The 24039-nt window shown below is 40.2% G+C and overlaps 1 protein-coding gene across 1 annotated transcript in view; it reads left to right on the forward strand.

Moving 5' to 3' along the window:
* stard8 (StAR related lipid transfer domain containing 8) overlaps positions 1 to 24039 on the forward strand; it is an 89574-nt gene that overhangs the window by 61630 nt on the left and 3905 nt on the right. The window contains exons 4-13 of the mRNA XM_069893027.1: positions 386 to 449; positions 1871 to 3165; positions 8276 to 8449; positions 10921 to 11080; positions 12420 to 12618; positions 13981 to 14191; positions 16691 to 16805; positions 20024 to 20245; positions 21287 to 21504; positions 23163 to 23339. Of these exons, the coding sequence (XP_069749128.1) occupies positions 386 to 449; positions 1871 to 3165; positions 8276 to 8449; positions 10921 to 11080; positions 12420 to 12618; positions 13981 to 14191; positions 16691 to 16805; positions 20024 to 20245; positions 21287 to 21504; positions 23163 to 23339 (2835 nt within the window). The remainder of the gene's footprint in view (positions 1 to 385; positions 450 to 1870; positions 3166 to 8275; positions 8450 to 10920; positions 11081 to 12419; positions 12619 to 13980; positions 14192 to 16690; positions 16806 to 20023; positions 20246 to 21286; positions 21505 to 23162; positions 23340 to 24039) is intronic.

Raw genomic sequence — 24039 nt, forward strand, 5'->3', positions numbered from 1 at the left:
CCTTAAGTTCTATGTGCATTAGTCCCAGTGCTTTTACGTGGAGCAACATGGCCTGTGTCATCAGCTGGACGTCGAAGTCACGAGGCGAGTTTCGCGGTGCGATTTAGACGGCAGGCTTCCCCTGAAGAGTAGTAGGGGTCCTACAGGATAAATCACGGTGCAGGAAATAACTAAAAATTCCTGCACTTTCCTTTTTAGACTGCCCCTGTAGTGGCAAATTTCATCGATTGTGCCGTTACATGCCTGGAGTCTAAAAAGCTCTAATGACATTCCATTCTAACGGTACTCATGAGTCTAATTTTCTTTTTGTTGCAGCTAGGCTCTTCCTGAACCATTGCTGTGATAAAGTATCCTTGCTTTAACTTAAATTCTTATTTTTCTACAGACGGCTGGAGATTCTGAATAAACATACTTTTATAAAGACTGATGCCAACATTGGCAAGAAATTGGTAAGCTGTTGTGAATGACTACACTGCTTCACTCTTGTACTTTCCAACTGTGATTGGCGTCTTCAAAACGGTTCATAATTGTCCTTTTAGTAGACGCTTTTTTTTTAACGTGTGTTATGACTGTTTCTGCTAAAAAAAATATTCACAGTGATGGGAACATGGTTTTTGGTCCTGCTATCTTAAAAAAAGAGAATAGAATTGCAGATATTCAAAATAGATAATCACCAGGCTAAATTAAAATTTTTAATTTTTAAACATTTTTAACATTTAAATTTAGGCATACAGCATGGTAATAGGCCCTTCCAGCCTACGAGCCTGTGCCCCCCAATAACACCCTATTAACCTATAACCCCAACCCCAGGGTGGGAGGAAACTGGAGCAGACACAAGGAGAACATGAAACTCCTTATAGACACCTTTGGATTTGAACCTGGCATTACTGGGTTGCTGGCATTGTAACAGCATTACGCTAACTGTTTCACTAACTATGTCATTAATTCCTGGGATGAGAGGTTAGCCTTCCCAAGAGTGACTAGGCAGCTTGGTTTGTTTCCTTTGGAGTTTAGAAGACTGACAAGTGACCTTATTCAGGCATGTATGTTCCTAAGGGGCAGGTTAAGCTGTTTCCACTCATGGGACAGGTGTTAAGAGGTCAGAGCTTTAAATGACCAATGCTTTATTTTATAGCTAAAGTCGATAAAATTTCTTCTTGCAAAGTAGTGTGTCTGGAATTCTCTGTCCCTGCGCAAGTCAAGGGCAGATCATTAGATTTATTAATGATGGAGACAGATAAATAATTGAAATATCACTGAAGTGAAGATTATGGGGAACTGGCACAAGGAAGGTTTTGAGGCCAGCAGTGACCAGGCATGATCACATTGAATGACAAGACAGGGTTGTGGGGCAAGTGGTCTGGTCCTTCTCCTATTACTTATGTATGATAAAGCAGGACTGAACTGTAGGCAGTAGGTTGCAGAATAGACACCACAAGTGGGTGGCAAGAATGCAGACACGGAAGTTGTTGGAAAGTGTTAGTTTGACTGCGAGGCTTCGCTTTGTACTCACGGTGCAGTGGTATAGTCAGGAGGAGGGGGAACTCCAGGTCTCTGGCATGGAATGTTATTTCAGTGGACTGGGAGGTGAATGACTTGAGCAGCTGTTGAGATGGCGAGTGGTAATTTCCACATCTGGTTCCAATAAGCCACATTGTAAAAATATGGTGGGATGGGGGATTATGGGGTTGGTGACTTATTCTCTAAAAGACTATGGCTAAAGATACAAGTAAAGGCAAGGTAGAGAATTATGGGCAATGTCTCTCATCTTGGGAGCAACAGATGCTATTTAGAGACAATCAGCCCCACTATTCCTGTTATTCTTTCTTCATGATGCAACATTCTCATGTTACTGCTGTTCCTTTTCTAGGTTGATGACTCTGATGAAGACGATGCTTGTGCTATCAGTGATCGTTGGGAATTTCAGCGAGAGAACAGGCGATGGTCTCGCCTGACAGCTGCTGACTTCCAGTTGAATCGGGCTGAAGTTCTAAGCTCAATAATGAAGGAGTCGACCAGCCATGAGAGCGTTCTCTCCGAGCTCAGTGATCCAGAAGCGAGCTCAGTGCACAGCAGTAGCAGTGTCGGGAGCATCCAAGAAGTGTTGGCGGGCCGTTCTTTGAACAATCATCTGGTGACAAAGGAAGATCACGAGAGAGACCTAGTGGCTCAAGAAACAGAGCAGGCTCACAGCCCCACGCTTGAAGGCTGTGTTTCCACTGGAGATCAAACCACTCTAGACATCACAGAGAACCCCAGAAAACAGAGGACTAGGAGTTTTCTCAGACGGATTGAATCACTCCGGTTTAGAACTCTTCGGACAAAAGCCAAAATGGGTTCAAGGAACAAAGAGCCAAAAGGCATCAAAGGTGTATTGCAGCAACAACACAAACCATTACAGAGCTCCAGGCCTCTGAAAGCTGGGAGCGAGAGCCCTGAGGGCTTGATAAATAACTTGTCTCAATCTGGCAGTCCTTCATTTCCTAAATGTGGATGTATGGAACATCCTTCAGGCCAATCTCGAAGGAGCCACAGCTCAAAGAAAGGACTGTACTTGGAAGACTATGAAATGGGTTTCATGGCCTCTAACCACAATAGAAAAGACAATCCATGTTCTCACGTTGTTCATATCCCAACAAATCACAAATTAGGAACCTTCCCCAAATCCCTCTCCATAGAAAGTCTCTGTCCAGGTACTGATCACCATTTGGTAAAATGGAGATCAGGCAACAACTCCTTTGGAATGTCTACCTGTGGGAGCAGCAACAACTTTCAAGGACAAAGGGATTCCTGTAGCTCGATGGATAGCAGGCTGAGTTTTTATGACAATGTGCCTGAGACTCGAGCATATAATAATATCGGAGAATCTGAAAACTTCTTTAAACAACTGGATGATGTTTTAAAGCATGTCAATGGATTACAGCGGCGAGTAGACAGTTGGTCAAAAATGATCTGCACTGATTATAATGACACTGAGTCTGACTCAACTGGAGAAACAGTTTTTCCTTTGCAAGGTTTGAATTTTGAAGACCACTCCATGTCTGATGTGGGGACGGCTGCAAGTGATTTTGACAGTACTGGCAACTCACTAAATGAAGCTGAGGAAATGGAAATGAGGGATCGAAGAGATTCTGGAGTAGGGGCTTCATTAACCAGACCAAACAGGTAATGATTTCTTCTGTTGATAGGCATGGACATCAAACGCATGTCATTTTGCAGGATGGGACAATCATTCAGCACAACTTGTCATTGAACTGTCAAGCTGTAACTTAGTATTGGTTCGACCCAAGTTAGGTTGTCTCAACATGGATTCTATAGGTGCTGTATAATAAGCTCTGGCTCCTGTGTCTGTTCTGCAGTTATTCACTCTTGCTTTGATTGCAAAACAAGCATATTATAATGAGAGTGAATAGTTTTGAGATATTTATTGATAAATTCATCCAGTGATTAAGCTCATGTGTGAAGAGTTGGTTAAATTCTTCTTCACTCTCCCTAGCTGAAAGTATCGTACACTGATACTCCATTTATTTAGTGCTTGTGTATTAAAGTGGAATAACTTACACCTGAGTGTACCACTGCATTAGTGCAGCAAGCGGAAAGGAACATACAGAGGTGCATTTTCTATGCTGTTGTCGAAACTGCCTGAGTTTCCTTCCTTTAAAGTTTGCTGTTTGTGGGCTTACTCCTGAGAGCAGAAGCTATTCTAATTCAAAATGATGAGACAGAGCAAACCTCTGTCATATGTACATGCCACAAAAGTACAGGGGGTGAGACATCATGTCACAACTGTGCAAGATAGTGAAGAGACCACATTATCCACAGTTTTGGTCACCTCGCCATAAGAAAAATGTTATTAAGATGGAAAAGGTGCAGTAAAGATTGATGAGAATATTACTTGGTGAGACAGGGTTGAATTATGTGGAGAGGATGAATAGACTGGAACTTTTCTCCCTGGCGCATAGGAAGATGAGGAGGTATTGTAGAGGGTTATAAGATCATGAGGGGCATAGATAACATAGGTAGTCGTAGTCATTTTCCCAGGTTAATGAAGTCAAAAACTAGAGGGCATTGATTTAATGTGTGAGGGGAAATATTTAAAAGGGACTTGAAGGGCAGGGGATGATAGCTGTAAGGAACTAGTTACCAGATGAAGTGGGAGAAGCAAGTACATTTGGAATATTTAGAAGAAATTTAGCAAAGTCCATGGACAAGAAAGTTTTGGAATGAAACACACAAACTGCAGATGTTGGAATTTTGAGCAAACTATTAGAAACATGAGGGAATCTGGAGGTGAGGCAGCGTCCATGGAGAGAATTGGACAGTACTGGTGCCAGGCTGAAAGATTGACTATCCATTACTCTCTCTGGACATCTCTGAATAGGACCCCGACCTAAAACATGGAGTGTTAATTTATTTCTATGGATCCTCCCTCCAGTGTTTCTGTTTTTGCTCAAGGGATATGGTCAAATGTAGGCAAACAGTATTATCAAAGGTAGATAACTTGGTTATCATAGGAAAATTGGGCTGAAGGGCCTGTACTTATGCTGTAAACCTTTGAGAAATACTTTGACAGCTAGCTGAGCCAAGCCCCATGACTTAACCGCTGTCAAACCTGGAAAAATCCATGAATACTCAAAAAAGTAAAACAAAACAGTGAAACAATTAAAATGGCTTAAAATAATTACAATTAAAATGTATTAAATACTGAAATAATATTTAGGTTACCTTAAATAATGCAGAAATGTGTAAATTATACAAATCCATATCCTTTACAGCCAGATGTTCCTCTCCATTTAAAAGATCGGTGGTATGTTTCTTAACTAGGTTTAAGCAGATGTGGGGGGGCTGGTAGTCATGGTGGGGAGCCTGAAGAAAACTGAGGTCCTCCATCAGCCAGCTCCCCCACATCTCCATCGGGCACACAAAACTCAAAACGGTCAACCAGTTTACCTATCTCGGCTGCACCATTTCATCGGATGCAAGGATCGACAACGAGATAGACAACAGACTCACCAAGACAAATAGCGCCTTTGGAAGACTACACAAAAGAGTCTGGAAAAACAACCAACTGAAAAACCTCACAAAGATTAGCGTATACAGAGCCATTGTCATACCCACACTCCTGTTCGGCTTAGAATCATGGGTCCTCTACCAGCATCACCAGTGGAACGCTTCCACCAGTGTTGTCTCCGCTCCATCCTCAACATTAATTGGAGCGACTTCATCTCCAACATCGATGTACTCGAGATAGCAGAGGCCGACAGCATCGAATCCACGCTGCTGAAGATCAAATTGCGCTGGGTAGGTCACGTCTCCAGAATGGAGGACCATCGCCTTCCCAAGATCGTGTTATATGGCGAGCTCTCCACTGGCCACTGAGACAGAGGTGCACCAAAGAAGAGGTACAAGGGTGTACTCCCAAGGTAAAGGGAAGCACCCAACTTTGCATTGTTGTTGTAATAAATGTTCTTTGTTCTCAAAAAAAAAAGAAGAGGTACAAGGACTGCCTAAAGAAAGCTCTTGGTGCCTGCCACATTGACCACCGCCAGTGGGCTGATATCGCCTCAAACTGTGCATCTCGGCGCCTCACAGTTCGGCGGGCAGCAACCTCCTTAGAAGTAGACCGCAGAGGAAAATCCCAACACCCAACCCCAACCAACCAATTTTCCCTTGCAACCGCTGCAACCGTGTCTGCCTGTCCCGCATCGGACTTGTCAGCCACAAACGAGCCTGCAGCTGACGTGGACTTTACCCCTCCATAAATCTTCGTCCGCGAAGCCAAGCCAAAGAGAAGAGAGGAATAAGCAGACAAAAGCAAGAAACCAAGTGCACTCGAAGGGAAATGCAGAATGTTTGTGCCCTGCTTTAGGACACCACATGGAGCTTAGTGATGGGGAGATGCTGATGGTGTTTGGCAAGTGCTACTCTATGATATTAAGTGCTGACAGTTCAGTATGAAAACCCCAGCAATTTTCAGCTTAAGAATTAATGCACAAATATGTCTTCTGTATTTTAAATGTTTCCCAATAAAAATGATTGCAGAATGCGACTGCTTGATAACCTTGAGTTGGCTTTCTGTTGAGATGTGGATTGGGAGTTCTATTTAAATTCTTCATGTCAACATTAAGGATCCCGTGGTATTTATTGTGGCAATCTGGAACACATAGCCTGAGAAGTGGTAGAGGCAGGTACTCTAAAACATTTAAGAAGCTTCCAGGCAAGCACTTGAATTGCTAAGACGTAGAAAGCTACGGGCCAAGTGTTTGTAGAGAAAGGCACGATGGTCAACATGGCATACTTGGTTGAAGGGCCTGCATAGAATGAGTTGATGACTATTTCATAGATTATCTTGGCCAGTGTTCTCAGAATGTAAATGCCACCAGAAGTTAATTTTGTTTCAGTTTGTTGGAATTTCGTGTGTGCAAAATAGTTGGATTTTCCTCTGAGCAAAATGGTTCCTTCATAACGTGATTTTGTCAGGCAATGACAATAACCCCCAAGATTCACATTTTAGGACATATAATTGGACAATCAGAACCCCCAAATAACAGGGAGATAATTGAGAAGAGGATAAAAACAACAATGGAACTGCCACCTTCCATTAAAATATGACATTTTGTAGATTGAATTATTAAGTGGTTCCCCTGCATTTGGGGTTCAAAAGTTGAATGATGCCTGTTGTGTAAGACTATTTATTTTCAAGATTTCAATCTTATCTTCATTCTAACAGGGTTCTTGTGTCTAGACTGTAGTTGTGTTGTCCTATGTGTGTTTATTCAAGAGATTGAAATTCCACAGAATAACACATGTTCATCGGTGCCGTGTGACCAACCATGTAATTGCCAATCAGAAGATGATTGGAGTGATAGGAAAGATGTCCTTAAACTGGAAAGGGTGCAGAAAAGATTCATGAGAATGGCAGGCTTGAGTTATAAGGAGAGACTGGAAAGGCTGGGACTTTCCTGCATGCAGTGTGGTAGGCTGAGAGTAACCACAGTGAGGTAAGGCAGTCCTTGGGTTAAAAATGAGTTCCATTATCTAGGTCTGTCTTTAATTTGAATTTGCATGTAAATTGGAACAGGTACATATGGTTCTTGTTTAGCGTCAATATACTAAAACATCTTAAACATAATAATGCAGGACAAAATAAGGTAATAATACAGTATTGTAATACAATAATCAATTTGTTAGTACATCGTGTCTGGGTTTTTGATGTAACCCTTTAATGTCTTTCCTGTAGCGTATGATTTTCTTCTGATAGTTGCACTCCAAGTAAAGATAGAAAGATTACTTTCTCTTAGGGAGCCAGTGTATTCTCATTGATGCCTCAGTTAATGACCCAGCAGAACGATAGGTGTAGCAGTTCGCGCAATGCCTTTACAGCACCAGTGACCGGGACTAGGGTTCAAATCCTGTGTTCTCTGTAAGGAGTTTGTACATTCTCCCTGCATCTGCGTGGGTTTTCTCCAGAAGCTCTGGTTTCCTCCCACCATTCAAAACATACTGGGGGTGTAGGTTAATGGGGTGTAAATTGGGCGGCACAGACTCATGGGCCGAAATGACCTGTTACCATGCTGTATGTGTAAATTTAAAATTTAGAAGAGCATCTCACTATCTGTAGTTTGGTGGGCATTAACATATTCATAGCAGATAATTTATTGCTCCAAAATCATTTATAATAAGGAAGATCAAATACAGGGACATTTTACATGTAAATAGACATGCTAGCTAGTCCAGAATGGATATAGTTGAAGTTGGTTCGCTGTGTGTCAGTAGATAAAGAATTAGGCTAGAATTCACATAGATGAGATCCTAAGTCTGCACAGGTGGTGACTTGGTGGCAAAAAAAAGATACAATTCCAAGAGGGCCAAGAGGTGTTCTGGAAATTTGCATTTAGGCCTGGAGTGCCACAGGAAAATCTGCCACTCTCTGGTGGACCTAGCCTGTGACTTTCAAGATGCAGCTCTAAGAACAAAGAGAGCTGGCAGGATTCTTTATGTTGGGTCCTTCATGAGGTGACGGTGATGGCTATCGGAAACTTTGATTCCTCTGTAGTGGCGCTATAGCGGCACTACAACTCCCAGAAGGCATCGAACCGGTTATATGACGTCAGTGCATGAGGACATCAGCACATGTCGGGCATGTGATTCAGGGCTTTAAAAGGTCGTAAATCCATTTGATTCACTCTAAAAATGCTTTGTGTGGCTATTTCATCGTGTCCACTGTGATTCCAGTGACGACACCTTCATTACTCTTTGCATTTTCTCTCCTTAGGAAGCTGCGCTGGCACAGTTTCCAGAACTCTCACCGCCCCAGCCTGAATTCTGCTTCATTGGAAATAAACAGGCAGTCAGCAGCTCAGCTCAACCTCCTGCAACGATTCTCCTTACTCCGCTTGACTGCCATCATGGAGAAGTATGCCATCCGCAGCAAGCAGGGGTGGAGCTGGTGAGTAGCTAGGGTTCAGACAGAGTGGGCAGAGCTCCCACCCTTGGTTATCGTCTACTGCTTCTGCATGATGTACGAATGCAGGCAGCAAAGCTAAACGAAGCATTGCAGTGTCTCACGTGTGCTTTGTTGCTGACAACTAACGATAATCAGAATTGACCGCGTGGCACCCAAAGAAAGCCTGGAAAGCACCAGGCGCAACTCACCATAGGAGTGGCGTGGTGACACAGGTAGCAGAATTGCTGACTCACAGCTCCAGTGCCCTATGTTCCATCCTGAACTGTGCTGTCAGAGTGGTGTTTGCATGTTCTCCCTGTGATTGTGTGGGGTTAATCTGCATTCCAAAGATGTGCTGCAATTTTATCGGTTAATTGGCCATAGAGTGTAGGTTGAATCTGGAGATAGATGAGGGTAATGTGGGGAGAATAAAAATGGGAATGATGTAAATTGGTTCTCAACAGCCTGGAATCAATGGGCTGACACTTTCTTTGAGATTTTATATGGAAGGAATGTGAAACAAAAAGTGCAGCAAACAAAGATTCATGGGCAAAGTAACAGAAACCCAGAGGGATTTAGCAGAGAGAATCCAATAATTCATACAGAAGAAAGCAAATGCAGGGGAATCTGATTTGTGGACTGGATAGTTTTGGTAACAAACAAATGGTTCTTTCAGCTATCCTGAAAGAGCCTCCAAAACCAGTCCTTTACTGTGAAGCCCATGGTTGTTCTAAACTACAATAACTCCATTCCGAACAAAGAATTTCTGGAGTAACTCAACAGGTCAGACAGACAGCATTCACGGGTAGAAATGTCAGGCAACGTTTGGGTCAGGTCCCTTTATTAAGATTAAGGTAAAGAGAAAAAGGTGAAATAAGGGGAGGGTCCCAGAGGTGAATGATAATCACTTCGGCCACTGGGAGACTATGACTGTTTTGTTGCTCTCTTTGTTTTGATAACTCGTATTTTGGTGAAGATATCTGGTGGAAAATAAGTTGCCAGACACCTTCCACTTAGGATGTGAACCTCACCTCCAGGAAATGTATGAGAGACATGGATCTTCGGCTTTTGCTCCATGTTGCACTATGCCACAAAATTATCCACTGGTTTTTCATAAAATTTGAACCCGTGGCCTTGGAGCGGCATTGAAATCAGATTATTTGTGAAATTGCCAAACAGTCCCTTCCCTTTTCATGCGATGATTCAAGTCTGCACAAAGCTTGCAAGAACTGGCCACATGTAGTGTCACTGGACTGTGTCCTGGTGATTTGAGAGGATTCATCCCTATGTTTCCTTGAGGATAAAATGCATCCATTTGGATGTGTGCCCTGCGATTGTGTCTCTTTGCATTTACTGCAATCAGGCACAGAATGTACAATAACAGGAATCCACAGAACTTGGAGTCTGTCCAAGCACAGACTTTGACCCTTGGAATATTGCAGATGGTGTCCTCAGTGAGGGGATATAAACTGTGTCAGATCACAGCTGTGTGAGAGGGGGAAATGCATAAACAGTGCAGCAGCCAGAAGTGTCGGGGAGGTGGGATTTGTTGGAAAGCTCACAAAGGGTGGAAACAGCTTGGAATGAAATTCTTTGTGCTAAAGCAGTCAAAGGATGTACAATAAACAAAGGGCTAACAACCTGTGTGAGAGGAATGGGTTGGCCCATAACCACTGGACAAAGCCTAGAAATCAGAAGGCCGATGGACTTGAAATTCAATTTTACCACAACTATTAGATGGGTTTGGTTGCATGAAGCATCCTGTCTGCTTTCTTGTTGCTTGGTGTCTGAACAGAAAAATAAGCAATGCCTTGGACCTATATTCTACTGGTGGGTCAGTGCCCAGATGTTATAGATGTGTGAAGGGACATAGAACAGTACAGGATCCCATGTGTCTACGCCTAGCATGATGCCCATATTAAATTAAAACTCTTCTGCTTGCGCATAGCAAATATCCCTCCACTATTCATGACCAGATGCAAAGACCTAATGCTGGGCCTGACACTAAGAGGCTCTTTAAACTAGAAATCCTGCCCATCTGAAAGACTGAGAAGACTTCCTGTTTTGTCTCCTTTCATTCTTGAACTCTCACTGGCCCAGTGTATTTTACTTGGCCTAACTGCCTGACTAGGCATCTGACTTACACTCCCTGGAGCAGAGAGACAGAATACAATATCCAATTCTATGTTCTCCCTCAGGAAACTGCTTCTGAAATAAATTTTGGGCACAGTCTTCATGATGAGAACTTGAGAAGAATAAGTAAAGGCTAAACATGCTAATTACGTGAAGCAATGTTGGAGAGAAATGGGTAAAGGATCTAGATCTTTCACCATATCACAAGCACGACTGGAAAATGATTATAAAAAATAGGTTAAACTGTCATCAATTAGGTTTATTGTCATTTAAATCATTTTTCAAAAACTCATTGGATTTTCATGTTTTATTAATTTGTATGTTTGTTGTGGCTCCAACAGGGGTGTTCCCAAATTTATGAAAAGAAGCAAGGAACCAGATTACCGAAGCAAAAATGTGTTTGGTGTTCCACCAATAGTAAATGTCAAGAGGTCAGGGCAGCCACTACCTCAAAGTATCCAACAAGCCATGCGCTACCTGCGTAGTCAATGCATGGGCCAGGTATGTTGCCGTGTCCTATTACAAATCAGAGCCAGTGGGGACATTCTCAATAAGTTCTTCAGATATAGTTAACTTACACAGAACTAATACTGAGTTAGATATCTTCAACACTAAGATTCCAAAATTGTAAAAGCTCTGTGAAGAGATTATGGTCCCTCAGGTTATGAGGTATCTTCTGGATTATTGAGTCAATAAAATTATTTCTCCCTAAAACAATTGAATTTTTTGCTGGCTAGAAACTTGTTGGATGAGGCCCCCTAATAGCATGAATGCGCCTGAGATTGCCTGATCTTGGAAGCTAAGCAGGTTCAGGTGCTGTAGGTTTCTGTGAGGGGCTTTGGACAAAGTGGCGACTCTCTGTCTGCCTTTTCTTTATCTTTGTTTAATTAATATAGTCATATAAACTATTGAGTACCAGAACATTAAGAATGTTTCTGTATTTGCATGGTATCTGGAGGAGACTATCATATCCTGTTGTCAAGATTATATAAGTAATTGTAAAGAGTATGGTAGGTATATTAATTGCCACAAGTAAGGTCTCACAGCAAGGTGCAGTGCCAGCACCTTATCTTTTTTAATGGATGTATGATCGTTGCATGACACTTTGGAAGGACAGGCCTTTGGTTTCGTACCCATGTGATGAGGATGAGCCTCCAACGATCATCCGTAGGGTAAGTTTGAAAGAAGCAAAGAAGAAAAGAAAAGTAAGACGTTTCATAGATCCCACAGTGCCTGAGACTTGAATAATAGACATTAAAGGTGGGATATTGGTCATTCATGAATATACCTTGCTGGATGTAGCTGGTGAGTGATTTAGAAAGGCCAGAAAAAAGAGCATGGAGCAATATTAAATGAAAATAATAACCATTATAACTCATCACATGAGATAATTAATTGAAACCCACCAGTTCCTTACATACTTATGTTTAGGTTCCCAAATTAAATGATGTCTCCTACGTAGGCCTAATCACTGGAGAAGATGATGAAGAGTGCAGAAACTCCTTGATTTTTTGGTGGAGGGTTATACACATTATTTTCTTCTCAACGACATGATCACGAAGGCAGTTTCCTCTCCAGCACGTTTGGGCCTGTGCAATGATTTCCTTGTTGTTACAGTATTTGGATGTCCATTGCATCCTTGTGGTGAAGTATCAGTGTGTGATAATGGCAATCCATTGCCCGCTGCTAGTGTTGGCATTGACAGAATAGTTTGAATTAATTGGATTCGCAAGGTGGCACGGTTAGCCTAGCGGTTAGTGCAACGATGTTACAGGCCCAGCGTCCGGTACATTGGTTCGAATCCCGTGCTGTCTGTAAGATGTTTGTAATTTCTACACAGGTTGGCATTTTCAGGAAGTCAGGTGTGAAGTCACGAATCCAGGTCCTGAGGCAGATGAATGAAAACAATCCTGACAATGTTAATTATCAGGGTCAATCAGCATTTGATGTAGCAGACTTGTTAAAGCAGTATTTCCGAGACCTTCCAGAACCTATCTTCACCAGCAAACTGACAGAAACCTTTCTACACATCTATCAGTGTAAGTGCAACAAATGAAGTGCTATTTTTACTGTTTTGATTTCAGTATTAATTCTAATATGTCTTACCCTAAAATAAATCTTTTAGAGCCGTTTTCCCTCGGTGGCTGAGTTGTATCAAGGGGAGTGTTCTCAGTATTTGGGGATAAAGTGATTTCCCTTTAGAGTGCTTTGAATTCCCATGTTGGGGTTGACTTGGAAGCTCCCTCTTCTTTGAGATGCAATGTGTTTACTGTGCCATTTGTGAGATTTCCATAAGATAAATTGTTCATTTTTATAGCGGGGATATTCCCACTAGAAACTGGATTAAGGTGGCCCTGCATTCATTTCACATCTCATACAACTAATGGATGAAAGATAACTCCATGACATCAGCCTCATTGGTTAATATTGTATGCTCTAGAGATATGGTTAGAGTTTTTAAATTCCCAAAGCTATCCACCATTCTACAGTTTATGATGCAGAAACCAGTGAATTGATGATGCTTCAGAGGTTAAACCCTTGCTCTTCAATGACATTATTCATGTGCAGAATCTTGTTTTGAGATCCTTTGTGTCCCAAGAAACAACACAATCTTAGATTTGATTTGATGTCTTTGGTTATTTAGAAGGTTATGTTGATGTTACTCACAAGGCCAGCATTAATCAACCCAGCATGGTTAGTAATGACCACTGACTAAAACATCTCCAATATCAATAGTGAAACTCAAACATTTTGGTTCAGGAACACCAGAGGGTTTTGCAGTGCATCTTATAGTTTTATCCCACACATGGAAGTAGTTATTTGATAGAGTTGCGGTCAGGTACTTGCGTGAATTGGGTGTAGATCCGGTCGCCTTTGGTTGGCATACACTGTTCACCTCGCACTACTGGACTAAATGTCAGTCTTCCAGATAGTTATGTAGCAGGACTGATCCAGTCAATTGCCTCCTTGCATAGTATGGGCGCTGAGGGGGGTTGTCACAAATGCATAATTGCGTGAGTCAGGAGTAGAGCCCATTGCCGTTGATGATGTATCCAGGGTGAAGTGCGAGAATAGTAACGCGCATGTGTGGGTAACCACAGGGGTTATGTACTCTGTGATGGATCGTGTGCACGTGCAGGATCACAGGAGGAGGAGGAAGAGGTTAGGAGCATTGGGGTTGCCCGTGCGGTGGAGAGCCAATAAGAAGGGCAAGAGGGTTTGGCTGGGTGGTGTTTTATGGGAGGAAGGTTTGTGGTGGCTGAGAAGAATAAAGAAGGTTGACACCAATTTTGTACTGAAGCACGAGTGAATGTATTCTTTTAATTGTGTGTATGTCATATAAGTTAGTCTCTACAGCATGTAGTGATCCAAATGTATGAATCCTCCCTTTCCTTTCTCAGATGTACCAATGGATCAACGCCTCCAAGCCATTCAAGCTGCCATTGTGCTGATGCCAGATGAGAACCGCGAGGTGCTTCAGTCATTGTTGTACTTCCTAAGTGACATTGCATCTGTACAACAAAACCAGATGACTGCTGGGAACCTGGCTGTGTGTCTGGCACCATCGCTGTTCCACCTCAACGTGCTGAAGAAAGAAACTTCCTCACCTAGGTAAGCTCTACGGTTCAGTGCAACTCTGTTGGTAACTCGTGATACTGTAGAAAGAAAGACGAGCTTGTCACCAATCTGACATCATCATCGGTAATCCCTTTGACTCCATTTTCTACGTTATTAAGAATCCAGTTGAAGGAATAAAAGCCATCTTGCAGATTCCCAAGCTTGTAAAGATCAATTAAATCAAGATATAGTAATTAGCTGACATCAGACTAGAATTTTAAAAGCTTGTTGAAAATAGAGTTTCAAAACTTGCAAGTTTTGGGGAAATGAAACCGTATTGGAATGCACCCTTGGGCATGACAGTGAGTGTATTTGGAATATGCTTGGCTTAAAGGTGAGAGGGTAGTTAGCTTAGTAAAGATCGCTTTTATACATACAGTTATTCACAAATAATATTTTACCACAAGGAAATAGAAGAAGAAAAAGTGTTATCTGAAAGTAGTAATTCAGTGCTTCATTACAGTGTTCTCCAGATTATGAGCATTGGATTCAAACACCATCTTAAACCTTCAAGGGAGAGTGTGCCAATGAATGAGATAAATCTGGAAGTGGATCATGAGATGTATCTGCAACATTTATAAAATTGTCATATGACCAGCTCTAAAGCCAGTTCCTCAAAATCAGAAGGGACTTTTTAAAAAAAAAAATCATTCAAAATCATCTTGACAATGAAGGCAACATTTATTATCATTGTTTAGGCTGAATATTTGATATTTTCAATTTTGTGCCAAATTCACCTTATCAGGGAAAAAGGTGATAAAATATGTAGAGGATTAAAAAAAAGTATAGAAAGAAAAAAAAAGTTGATTATAAGTAATTCAAACAAGAAACCGAAAAGAAGATTATTTAGGGTTGAGGATTAACTTAAAACTTAACTTCTCTCCTATGCATGCTATTGATTTAAATTTAAAGTTAGAACATTTGGAATAATAGAGCAATTTTTTTTATCATTTGTACCATGACACAAAGAAAAATATTCTTTCTTTCTTTTTCAATCTTTTTATTATTATTATAATTTATAAACACATACAGTTCAAAGAGATATAAAAAAAATACATAGTAAGTAATGAATTAATACAGAGATATTAAACAATAATATTACAGAATAAAAATATATCATAAAAAAATTTTTTTTGATCAGTTTAGGGTGTGAACTATCTCTAAAAAAAAAGATATAATTAATAACAATATATGAAAAAATAGAAAAAAAAACCCCAAAAAAGAAGAAAAAACAAATCTGAATTAAAAAAAACTTAAAAAAAAAACCTACAGATATAGCTAAACCACGCCGATCACTCCGATCTCATCTTACAGCCCAATTATCATACATAATCATAGAAAGAAAACAGAGCCAGATCAACTCACCACAAATGAAAATATTGAATAAATGGTCGCCAGGTTAACTCAAACTTAGAAGGGGATTCATAGACAGAGTTTCTAATTTTCTCTAAATTTAAACATAGTATAGTTTGGGTAAACCATTGGAAAACAGTGGGAGGATTTACCTCTTTCCAATTTAATAGTATAGATCTTCTAGCCATTAGTGTAAGAAAAGCAATCATACGATCCGCAGGAAGAGATAAATAAGTCAAATCTATCATAGGTAATCCAAAAATTGCAGTAATGGGATGTGGTTGTAAATCAATATTCAAAACAGTAGATATAATGGAAAACATTTCCTTCCAATAATTCTGTAAAGAGGGACAGGACCAAAACATATGTGTAAGGGAAGCTATTTCCAATTGACATTTATCACATATAGGATCGATATGAGAATAAAAGCGATGGAGTTTATCTTTAGACATATGAGCTCTATGAACAACTTTAAACTGTATTAGTGAATGTTTTGCACATAGAGAAGAAGAGTTTACCAGTCGCAGAATTTAATTCCAATTTTCATTAGAAATATGAAGGTTGAGTTCTCTTTCCCAATCATTTTTAAACTTTTCAAAAGTCCCAGAATTTATTTTTGTAATTATATTATATAATTTAGATATCACACCTTTTGGAGGGAATTTTGAATATAGTATATCCTCTAAAACAGTCGTAGTCTCCCGATTGGGAAAAGAGGGTAAAGTCGAAACTAAGAAACTCCTAATCTGCAAATATCGAAAGAAATGAGATCGAGGTAAATCATATTTCATGGATAATTGTTCAAATGACATGAAAGAGTTATCCAAGAATAAATCCGAAAAGCATGTTACACCTTTAACTTTCCAGAGTAAATAAGCTTGATCAATTAGAGAGGGATGAAAAAGGAAATTTAGTACAATAGGAGTTTCCAAGATAAAATGACTTAGGCCAAAAAATCTCCGCAATTGAAACCATATACGTAGTGTATATTTAGCCAAGAAAAATATTAAGTAGAGAAGGACAATTATATCTCCATTGGCCAACTAAATATGTGAAACTTATGTGTTACTATGATTTAGTTTTAAGGATGTGCTTGTATGTTTCATCAAAGTGTGCCTGAGCTTTCATACTTTAATCTAGGATGATTCGAAGGAGAGGTGTTCTAAGCAAGCCTGATCAGAGGGACCTCAGCGAGAATCTGGCAGCTACTGAGGGACTGGGTCACATGATCACAGAATGCAAGAAACTTTTCCAGGTAATCTCAGAATAAATTTTAGGGCCCAGAGTGCGGCTCTTCTTTAATGAAGTGTTGACAGTAATGAACAGGTTGAAATATGAACTGAGTAATGTTAGTAAAGAATGTTTTCCTGTCAGTTTGGCCAAAGCCTTTTATTGATTAATTCTTATCTTCTGTAGTCTTAAGATACTTGCAGCATGTCTGGTTACATACTATAGGTTCTGGCAGCTGTTGTTCTACCATCCAGGTTATCCATGGGAAGCAGGAATAGTATATGCAGTCCTTTGAACCTCTTTCACCCTTCAGTAGGTTTATGGCTGAACCTCATATCTGCCTTCCTGTACAAACTCCTTCATTCTTAGTTCCTTTAGTATTCATTGACTATTGATCTTTGTCTTGAATATATCCAAGGAACCACAGCCCTCAGCACTAGATTCCTAATTTCATTTGTAATTCTTAAATGTCTCATCCCTAATCCTTTCTCCTCTGGATCTGAGTCAACTGGAAGCACTTTCTCAGCATCAGCCTAGTCGCTCCCTCTCAGAACCTTACATTTCACATTCCTCTGAGCTTTGTGAGTTTAGTCCTATTCTTGTCAATCACTCCTCAAATGAGAGGGCCAGAAATCAATCTAGTAAAAAAATTACATTGTTCTTTCTTCAACACAGTTATTTTTCTCTCCTAGGAATAGTGATTAAACCTGCATACAGAATTCCTGCTATGGTCTCATCAGAAATCAGTAATGTTGCAGCGAGACATAGTTAATATATTTTCTAACATCACATTTTCCCACATTGTACTTCGTTGGGATGTCTGTTCATTCAGTTAATGTGCCTATATTCCTTCCTTTGCAGACTCTTTATGTCAGCCATTCTCATTGGGGTCTCCCTGGGAGGAAGTGGGGGAGGGGGGGGGGGTAGCAGCAGAGCACACTTAAGGGGGGCCACGAACTGAAATATTTGTAATTTTTTTTAATGTCATCGATCGGAGAGAATGACAGAACACACCAACTAAATTTGACTACTTCACAATGATGTGTGCCAATAAACTTTGAGCAGAGTCCTAAGGAAACCAAAAAAAAGATTGAGAATGGCTGATTTACATAATTTCCAACATCTTCATATCATCAACAAAAGAGGATATGTTACATTTTGTACTTTCATCTAAGAATTAATACTGATTGTAAATCTCTGAGTGTAGCATTAATGTATGGTATCCCTCTTGTAATAGTTGCCAATCTGAAAACAACCCTTTTGTGATGGGTTATATTATATTTTATATTATATGTAAATATGCTTTTAAAAGAGATAGATGATGGGGCCTTAGTGTATAGGTCATTCCACAAACAGAGATACACTTCACAAAAGAGATCTCATTTAAAATGCAAGAGCTATGGAAAGAGAGACCACAGTGACTCTGTAGAAACTTTGAAGGCCTATGGAGACTTCACAAGTAGATGTTAATTGAACTGATGCTGTGGAGTAAATAAACTATTGTCTTTTTAGCAATAGATGACCAGGCAGAAACGGATTCCAGCAATCTGGTTGCTGTTTGCTGTTCAAAGAGGGGTGATGTGATTTTGCAAGCAGAGGGAGAGAAAAAACGTGATTCTTTGGAGAGAGGGGGAGAAAATTCAGTTCAGTAGCAGCAGTGGAGACTGGAACATGACAAGCTTGCAGGCTTATTTAAACCCCCATTTTGAAGACGGGTTCTGAGTTTAGCCTGTTATGGTCCTTATAAGAGGAAATGGCTGGCTAGAGTGTTTCTCCTGAACTAAGGGAAACGAGAGGAACTCTGTGGTGACCTGGAAGAAGAGGTTATCATTTGGAAAACCCATGGTGGGGCATGTTCCTTAGGCAAGACACTGAAGTGGTTGATCAGAGGGAATCAGTTTGTGTTTGTCCAATGAGCAACAAATCTCTCTATGAAATGGATAAGAACCTTCCTGAGCGGTAACCATTTACCCCTTTTTCACCAGATTCTGGTAAAAATTCATAAATGTTAAATTCTGTGCACAATATAAGAATTGCCTGATACAGGTGAACTTGGAGAAGTGAGATTGGACTATGAATCAAAGGACTTTCCTGAATATATACACATTACATAAACATGAGCTTAGAATTAGAAGGGGGTTAAGTTAATAGTAATAAGTTAAAGTTTGATCTTGTTCTTATGTTTAAGAAAAATTAAAAGCAATTTTGGTTTAAGTAACCATTTGTCTTGGTGAATTTCTATTGCTGCTGGGTTTTGGGGTCCTCTAGACTCATAACAAATTAATTTGGATATTCTGGTATTTTTAAAAAATAATTGCAATAATCCCTCTATTTGTCCTAATTGTTGAGCTTTTAATTTAATAATCCGTTGTTTTTGAAAAGTCAGAAATTCTACACCCATCGATTCCCTTTTATTATCCTTGCAAATCAAAGAGACAAAATATTCTATTAGATATGCTAAACATGATTTTATTCATAAAACAAAGTGGACTCTGCCATTTTCCAAGACCTTTATTGCAGATGGTCAGAGTAACTGGTCTGTGGTTCTCCTCTTCATCCTACTTTCCTGGAAAAATGCTATTAGACTTTCTACCTCCTCATTCACCAGGATCTTCACAGGAATAACCATTAATTGCTCAGAAACATTTGGCAAGTGATATGTCATTGAAAGGCAATGAGAGGCATGGGAAGAATGTGTAAAGGAGAAGCTCAGAAACCTCTTTCCTGTTGGATTAGAATCAAGGCCCTGATTTTATTACATCTTACTCTACGTGCTGCATGCACAACGAAACCAGAACATGTTGGAGAAAGTCATCCGGTCAGGCAGCCTCCATGAGAAGAGAAACAGAGTTAACACTTAATAGTTAACTCTTACTCTTCCAACAGAGTTTGCCCGGCATACTGAGTTGAACATCCAACTACTGCAGTTTGATTTTCAATAGCATTTACACAAAAGAAGCTAAAGGATTTGTGTCTGTCTTTGAGTCACCATGAGTTTCATTTGCTTTTGTAATGATTAAAAGTGAATATAAGGACAATATGGCATTCAGTAAAGCCACACTGAACTGAAATTAATTCTCATTTATGCTGTTTTGTATGAATTTTAAGTAATACGGGTGCATTCTAAACAAAAGGTACTTGTAGTGCTTAACTGAGTGACCTGCATTGTTGTACTTGAAAGAATATCAAGGGCAGTTCTGAAACTTAAGATTTTTTTTACATGATATTTCTTCTCTCCATTAGATCCCCCATGATATAATGGTGCAGTCTCGGAACTCCTATATTGCAGCTGATGCCCACCCTTTTCCCATGGAGGGTTTCAGGAATCATCCTCGAGGCATGGTCAAGGACTGTATGGCCCACATGGAGGACACAATCCAATCTTTGCTGCGAGAGGCAGGAGAGAAGTTTAAAGGCTGGACCAGCACTGTAGGACCTGTGAACACAGAGCTTTCTTACAAAAAGGTATAAAAATAAAAGTTTTGCAAAAGCTACGCTGGAGTTTCATGGATGTATATCAAAAAGTGTCGTGAATCATCAATCATAGCATTTAAAATTTCTGGTTTTCAGAGGATTACAATCTGAAACTAGCTTTAGGAAGTGATTGAATGTATGAAAACTAGCAGAAAATAGAGAATCAGTAAAAAGCCTTTGTCTGGTTGAAAACTGATGACAGACTCAGCATTTCTTATTCCCTTGGAACAATCCCATGGTGTAAATGAGTGTTTGAATCACTTTTTTATCTTGGCATTCTATCTGGGCAGACATTAAGTGATCTCAGACATTCTGAGTTTGCAACTCAGACAAAAATCATTGACCATAACAAAGCAAAATTGTCTCCAGACATGGATTTCTAAAAGACAGGTCTCTCATTGTGTCACCATCAACAAGTATGAAGATGGTGGTTTTTACCAAGCAGAACTATCCCAATCCCACACATCCACAGCATTCCTGTTTCTCAAGCTACTCAATAATGATTAACCCATCATGCTTTGGGGAAATTGATCCCATTTTGCAGAGGAGATTCACTAAAAATCTAAAATGAATGTCTCACAATGAAGACCTCTTTGAAAGAGCTACTCTCCATGTGAAGATCCTGCCTGCTGAAGGAAGAGGGATGCAATAAATGAGAATGAAGAGGTGTTGTGGGTCCAGGATAGGTCCTTTATATTCTCTCCACTCTGTCCACGACGGAACAATTAGTGTGTAGTGACGAATGATTGACCTTCCTTCTCCTGAAATCCACGTCATCTTAGCGAATAGAAAAGTCTCACAATCTGTCGCACTTTGGAGGAGTGCCTTACGCAAAAATGAGAAAAGGAAACCAGGGAAGATGGAATTGGATTAAATCCAACATGTTCTGTGTAACAACATTTGGCAGTGATTTTGTCCAATCACTGATAATGATGCCTTTTTACCTGTGGGGTTATTTATACTGGAGCAAATGATGCCTGCTCTCTCAATACAGTGCCCATAACATTTATTTGTTTTTCCTTGTGTTGGGAGGTTGGCGATGGATATCCCATTCGTTTGTGGAAGGTAACAACTGAGGTAGAAGCATCCCCAAACTCAGTGTTAAACCGTCTGCTCCGAGAGCGACATCTCTGGGACGACGATATGTTGATGGGAAAAATTGTAGAACATTTAGACAAAAATACGGATATTTGCCATTATGTTCTGGACAGCATGGCACCACATCCCAGGAGAGACTTCGTTGTTCTGAGGTAAGACCAGTTCATGGCAGCAATGCAGCTTCGTATCTCCCAAATCATGCGTTACACGATTGACCAAATTGAGAAACTTTGTGATTGATGGAGAATCCTCATCTGAATATTATAATACAATAATAAGGGACAACTTTAAATGAAACACATGTAAGACAAACTCAAGTGTTTGTCGGCATCACTTCCTGAATATCCTATACAATATAGGAATTATTTCATCAACACTCAACATATAACAGCAAATGGTTGAAGCAGTCTATTGAGCAAGTCCAAGTAGTTTGCAATGCATGCCACAACAAGCATGTATTTGTATGTCCTTTTTTATTGTGAGTAATTAGATTTTACCTTAAGGCTATGTGAACAATTTACTCTATTCAATACTTTCTTGACATGAACATAAATAACATCACTCCAGCTAAGTAGATTTTCAATCACATAGCATTTTGTCAGTATTATATGACTGAAATTTGTTTTAGCCTAAAGTAAAAGATGATAATAACACTCAACAAGCAACAAAAGTGCTGATGTTGAAAATCCTGAAATAAAAATAGAAGATGCTGGAAGTAGTCAGAAGGTAAGGCAGTGAGTGTGGAAAGGGGAATGGAGGCGATGGTTTAGCTCAATAACCTTTCATGACAGCGAGAAAAGTGCAATAACAATCCTGTTGTAATGTAGAAAAGGGGGAAAGAGGTAGAGAAAACAGTGTTTAATCAGCCAGCCCTTGCCCACATCTCTTCTATTTCCCGTACATCTGCCCCCGCCCTGGACGTTGAGCAGATCATTTAGTTGAGCACTTTTGCTCTGTATGCTAACCTTCCAGTGGCCAACGATTTCAATTCCATGCGCCACTCCCATGCTAACATGTCTGTCCTTGGTCTGGTGCACTGTTGAACTGAGGCCACCTGCAAATTGGAGGAACAATACTTAATATTCCATTTGGGCTCTCTTCAACCAGGTAACATTGACATCGACTTCTCTGGTTTCCATTAGCACTTACTCTTTCTCTCTCTCTCTCCCTCTCTCTTCCACATTCCTCTGCTTCTTTCCTCCAGCTCCCACCCCTTCCCTTTCCTTTCAGACAGCTATCCACTCTCCCTATCACTTCACAGCTTTATTTCTCTTCTGCCCTCCCACCCTTCTCTATCTATGACCTCTTGCCTGTGGAACTGTGCTCCTCGCCCTGCCCCCCCCCCCCCCCAAATTTTATTCAGGCCCATGCTTACTTTTTCTCATACCTTGATCAGACCCAAAATGTTGGGTACATTTCTTTGCTATATAAAGAATGTTGCATGACCTGCTGAATTGCACCGAGGACTTTAGTGTATTGAACTAAAATCACAGCGCCTGCAGATTTCCTTATTTATTAATTTACCCAAGTACTTTTGAACTTTGATTACTGATTCTCCTGATGTTTCCTTCTCCACAAACATTTCATATCCATATACAATGTGCCTCCTCTTGGTCAAATGGCGTCAACCAGCTGTATGACTGTGTGTAAAAGTACATTCCCACTAAGAATTGAAATGAAACAGCATCAAGTTTAACTCACAAGGTCCGCTGCTATCAATGCACAGAGGATGCTTTCACTTCATTGAATTGAACTGATTATCTTTGATTAAATCTCCAGTTTAAAATTTTGATGATTTCTTCTGTTTCAGGACATGGCGAGCTGACTTGCCAAAGGACTTGTGCATTCTGGTAGCAGTCTCCATTGAGTATGATGCATTACATCTGGAGGGAGGTGTAAGAGCAGTGGTCCTGAACACACAGTATCTGGTTGAGCCTTGTGGTTCAGGTCGATCCCGGCTCACACACATCTCCCGAACTGACTTGAGGTGTGTGGTGCGATTTTCTCTTCCTTTGTCTGCATGACTTACAGGTGTGAAAACTGGCTGGAGTTAGTCTTGGGCACTGGGGTCGTTTGTCAATCAGAATTATTACTGGTGAAGTTTGAGAGATTTTCATCTAGATTATTTGATAATGTGAAGTTGGCTAGCATATCAAAGAATGATAGGCAGTATCTGAATTAGATAACAAATTGCATATGCTTTTCAATACCATTTCCTCATTAAATTATTTTGTTTGGTCATTAACATGAAGGGTGTTACCTTTTGGATTGACATTTTCTGGTTAAGTACAGCAACAGAAGAGAAAGCTTCTCCCTCTTTGATGCCAAATGACTCAGGCTCACTCTCAGAACACCTATCACTTCTTCATCATAGCCACATCCATTTTTTACAGCTTTGAGTGACTTGTATTTAATTTTTATTGACATTAAATGGGCCCTGATGCTTATGCCAATCTTGCCCAAATTGCATTGTATAAATCTACATATTGTTGATGAATTGTTTCAGCTTTAATGGTGCCAAGTAAACACAACTGAAACAGTTTTGTGGAACGTCCAGTATACCTTTGGGTGATGATTGGCGTTCACTATATATGGTGTTTGATTTCATCAGGGCTGTTCATGACATTCCTAATTTCTCCTGATTTTCAACTGCCATGGAACATCTGTGGAGAAATGGTGCAGATTGC

The sequence above is a fragment of the Narcine bancroftii genome, chromosome 8, assembly GCF_036971445.1.
Source record: "Narcine bancroftii isolate sNarBan1 chromosome 8, sNarBan1.hap1, whole genome shotgun sequence".
Classification (NCBI taxonomy): domain Eukaryota; kingdom Metazoa; phylum Chordata; class Chondrichthyes; order Torpediniformes; family Narcinidae; genus Narcine; species Narcine bancroftii.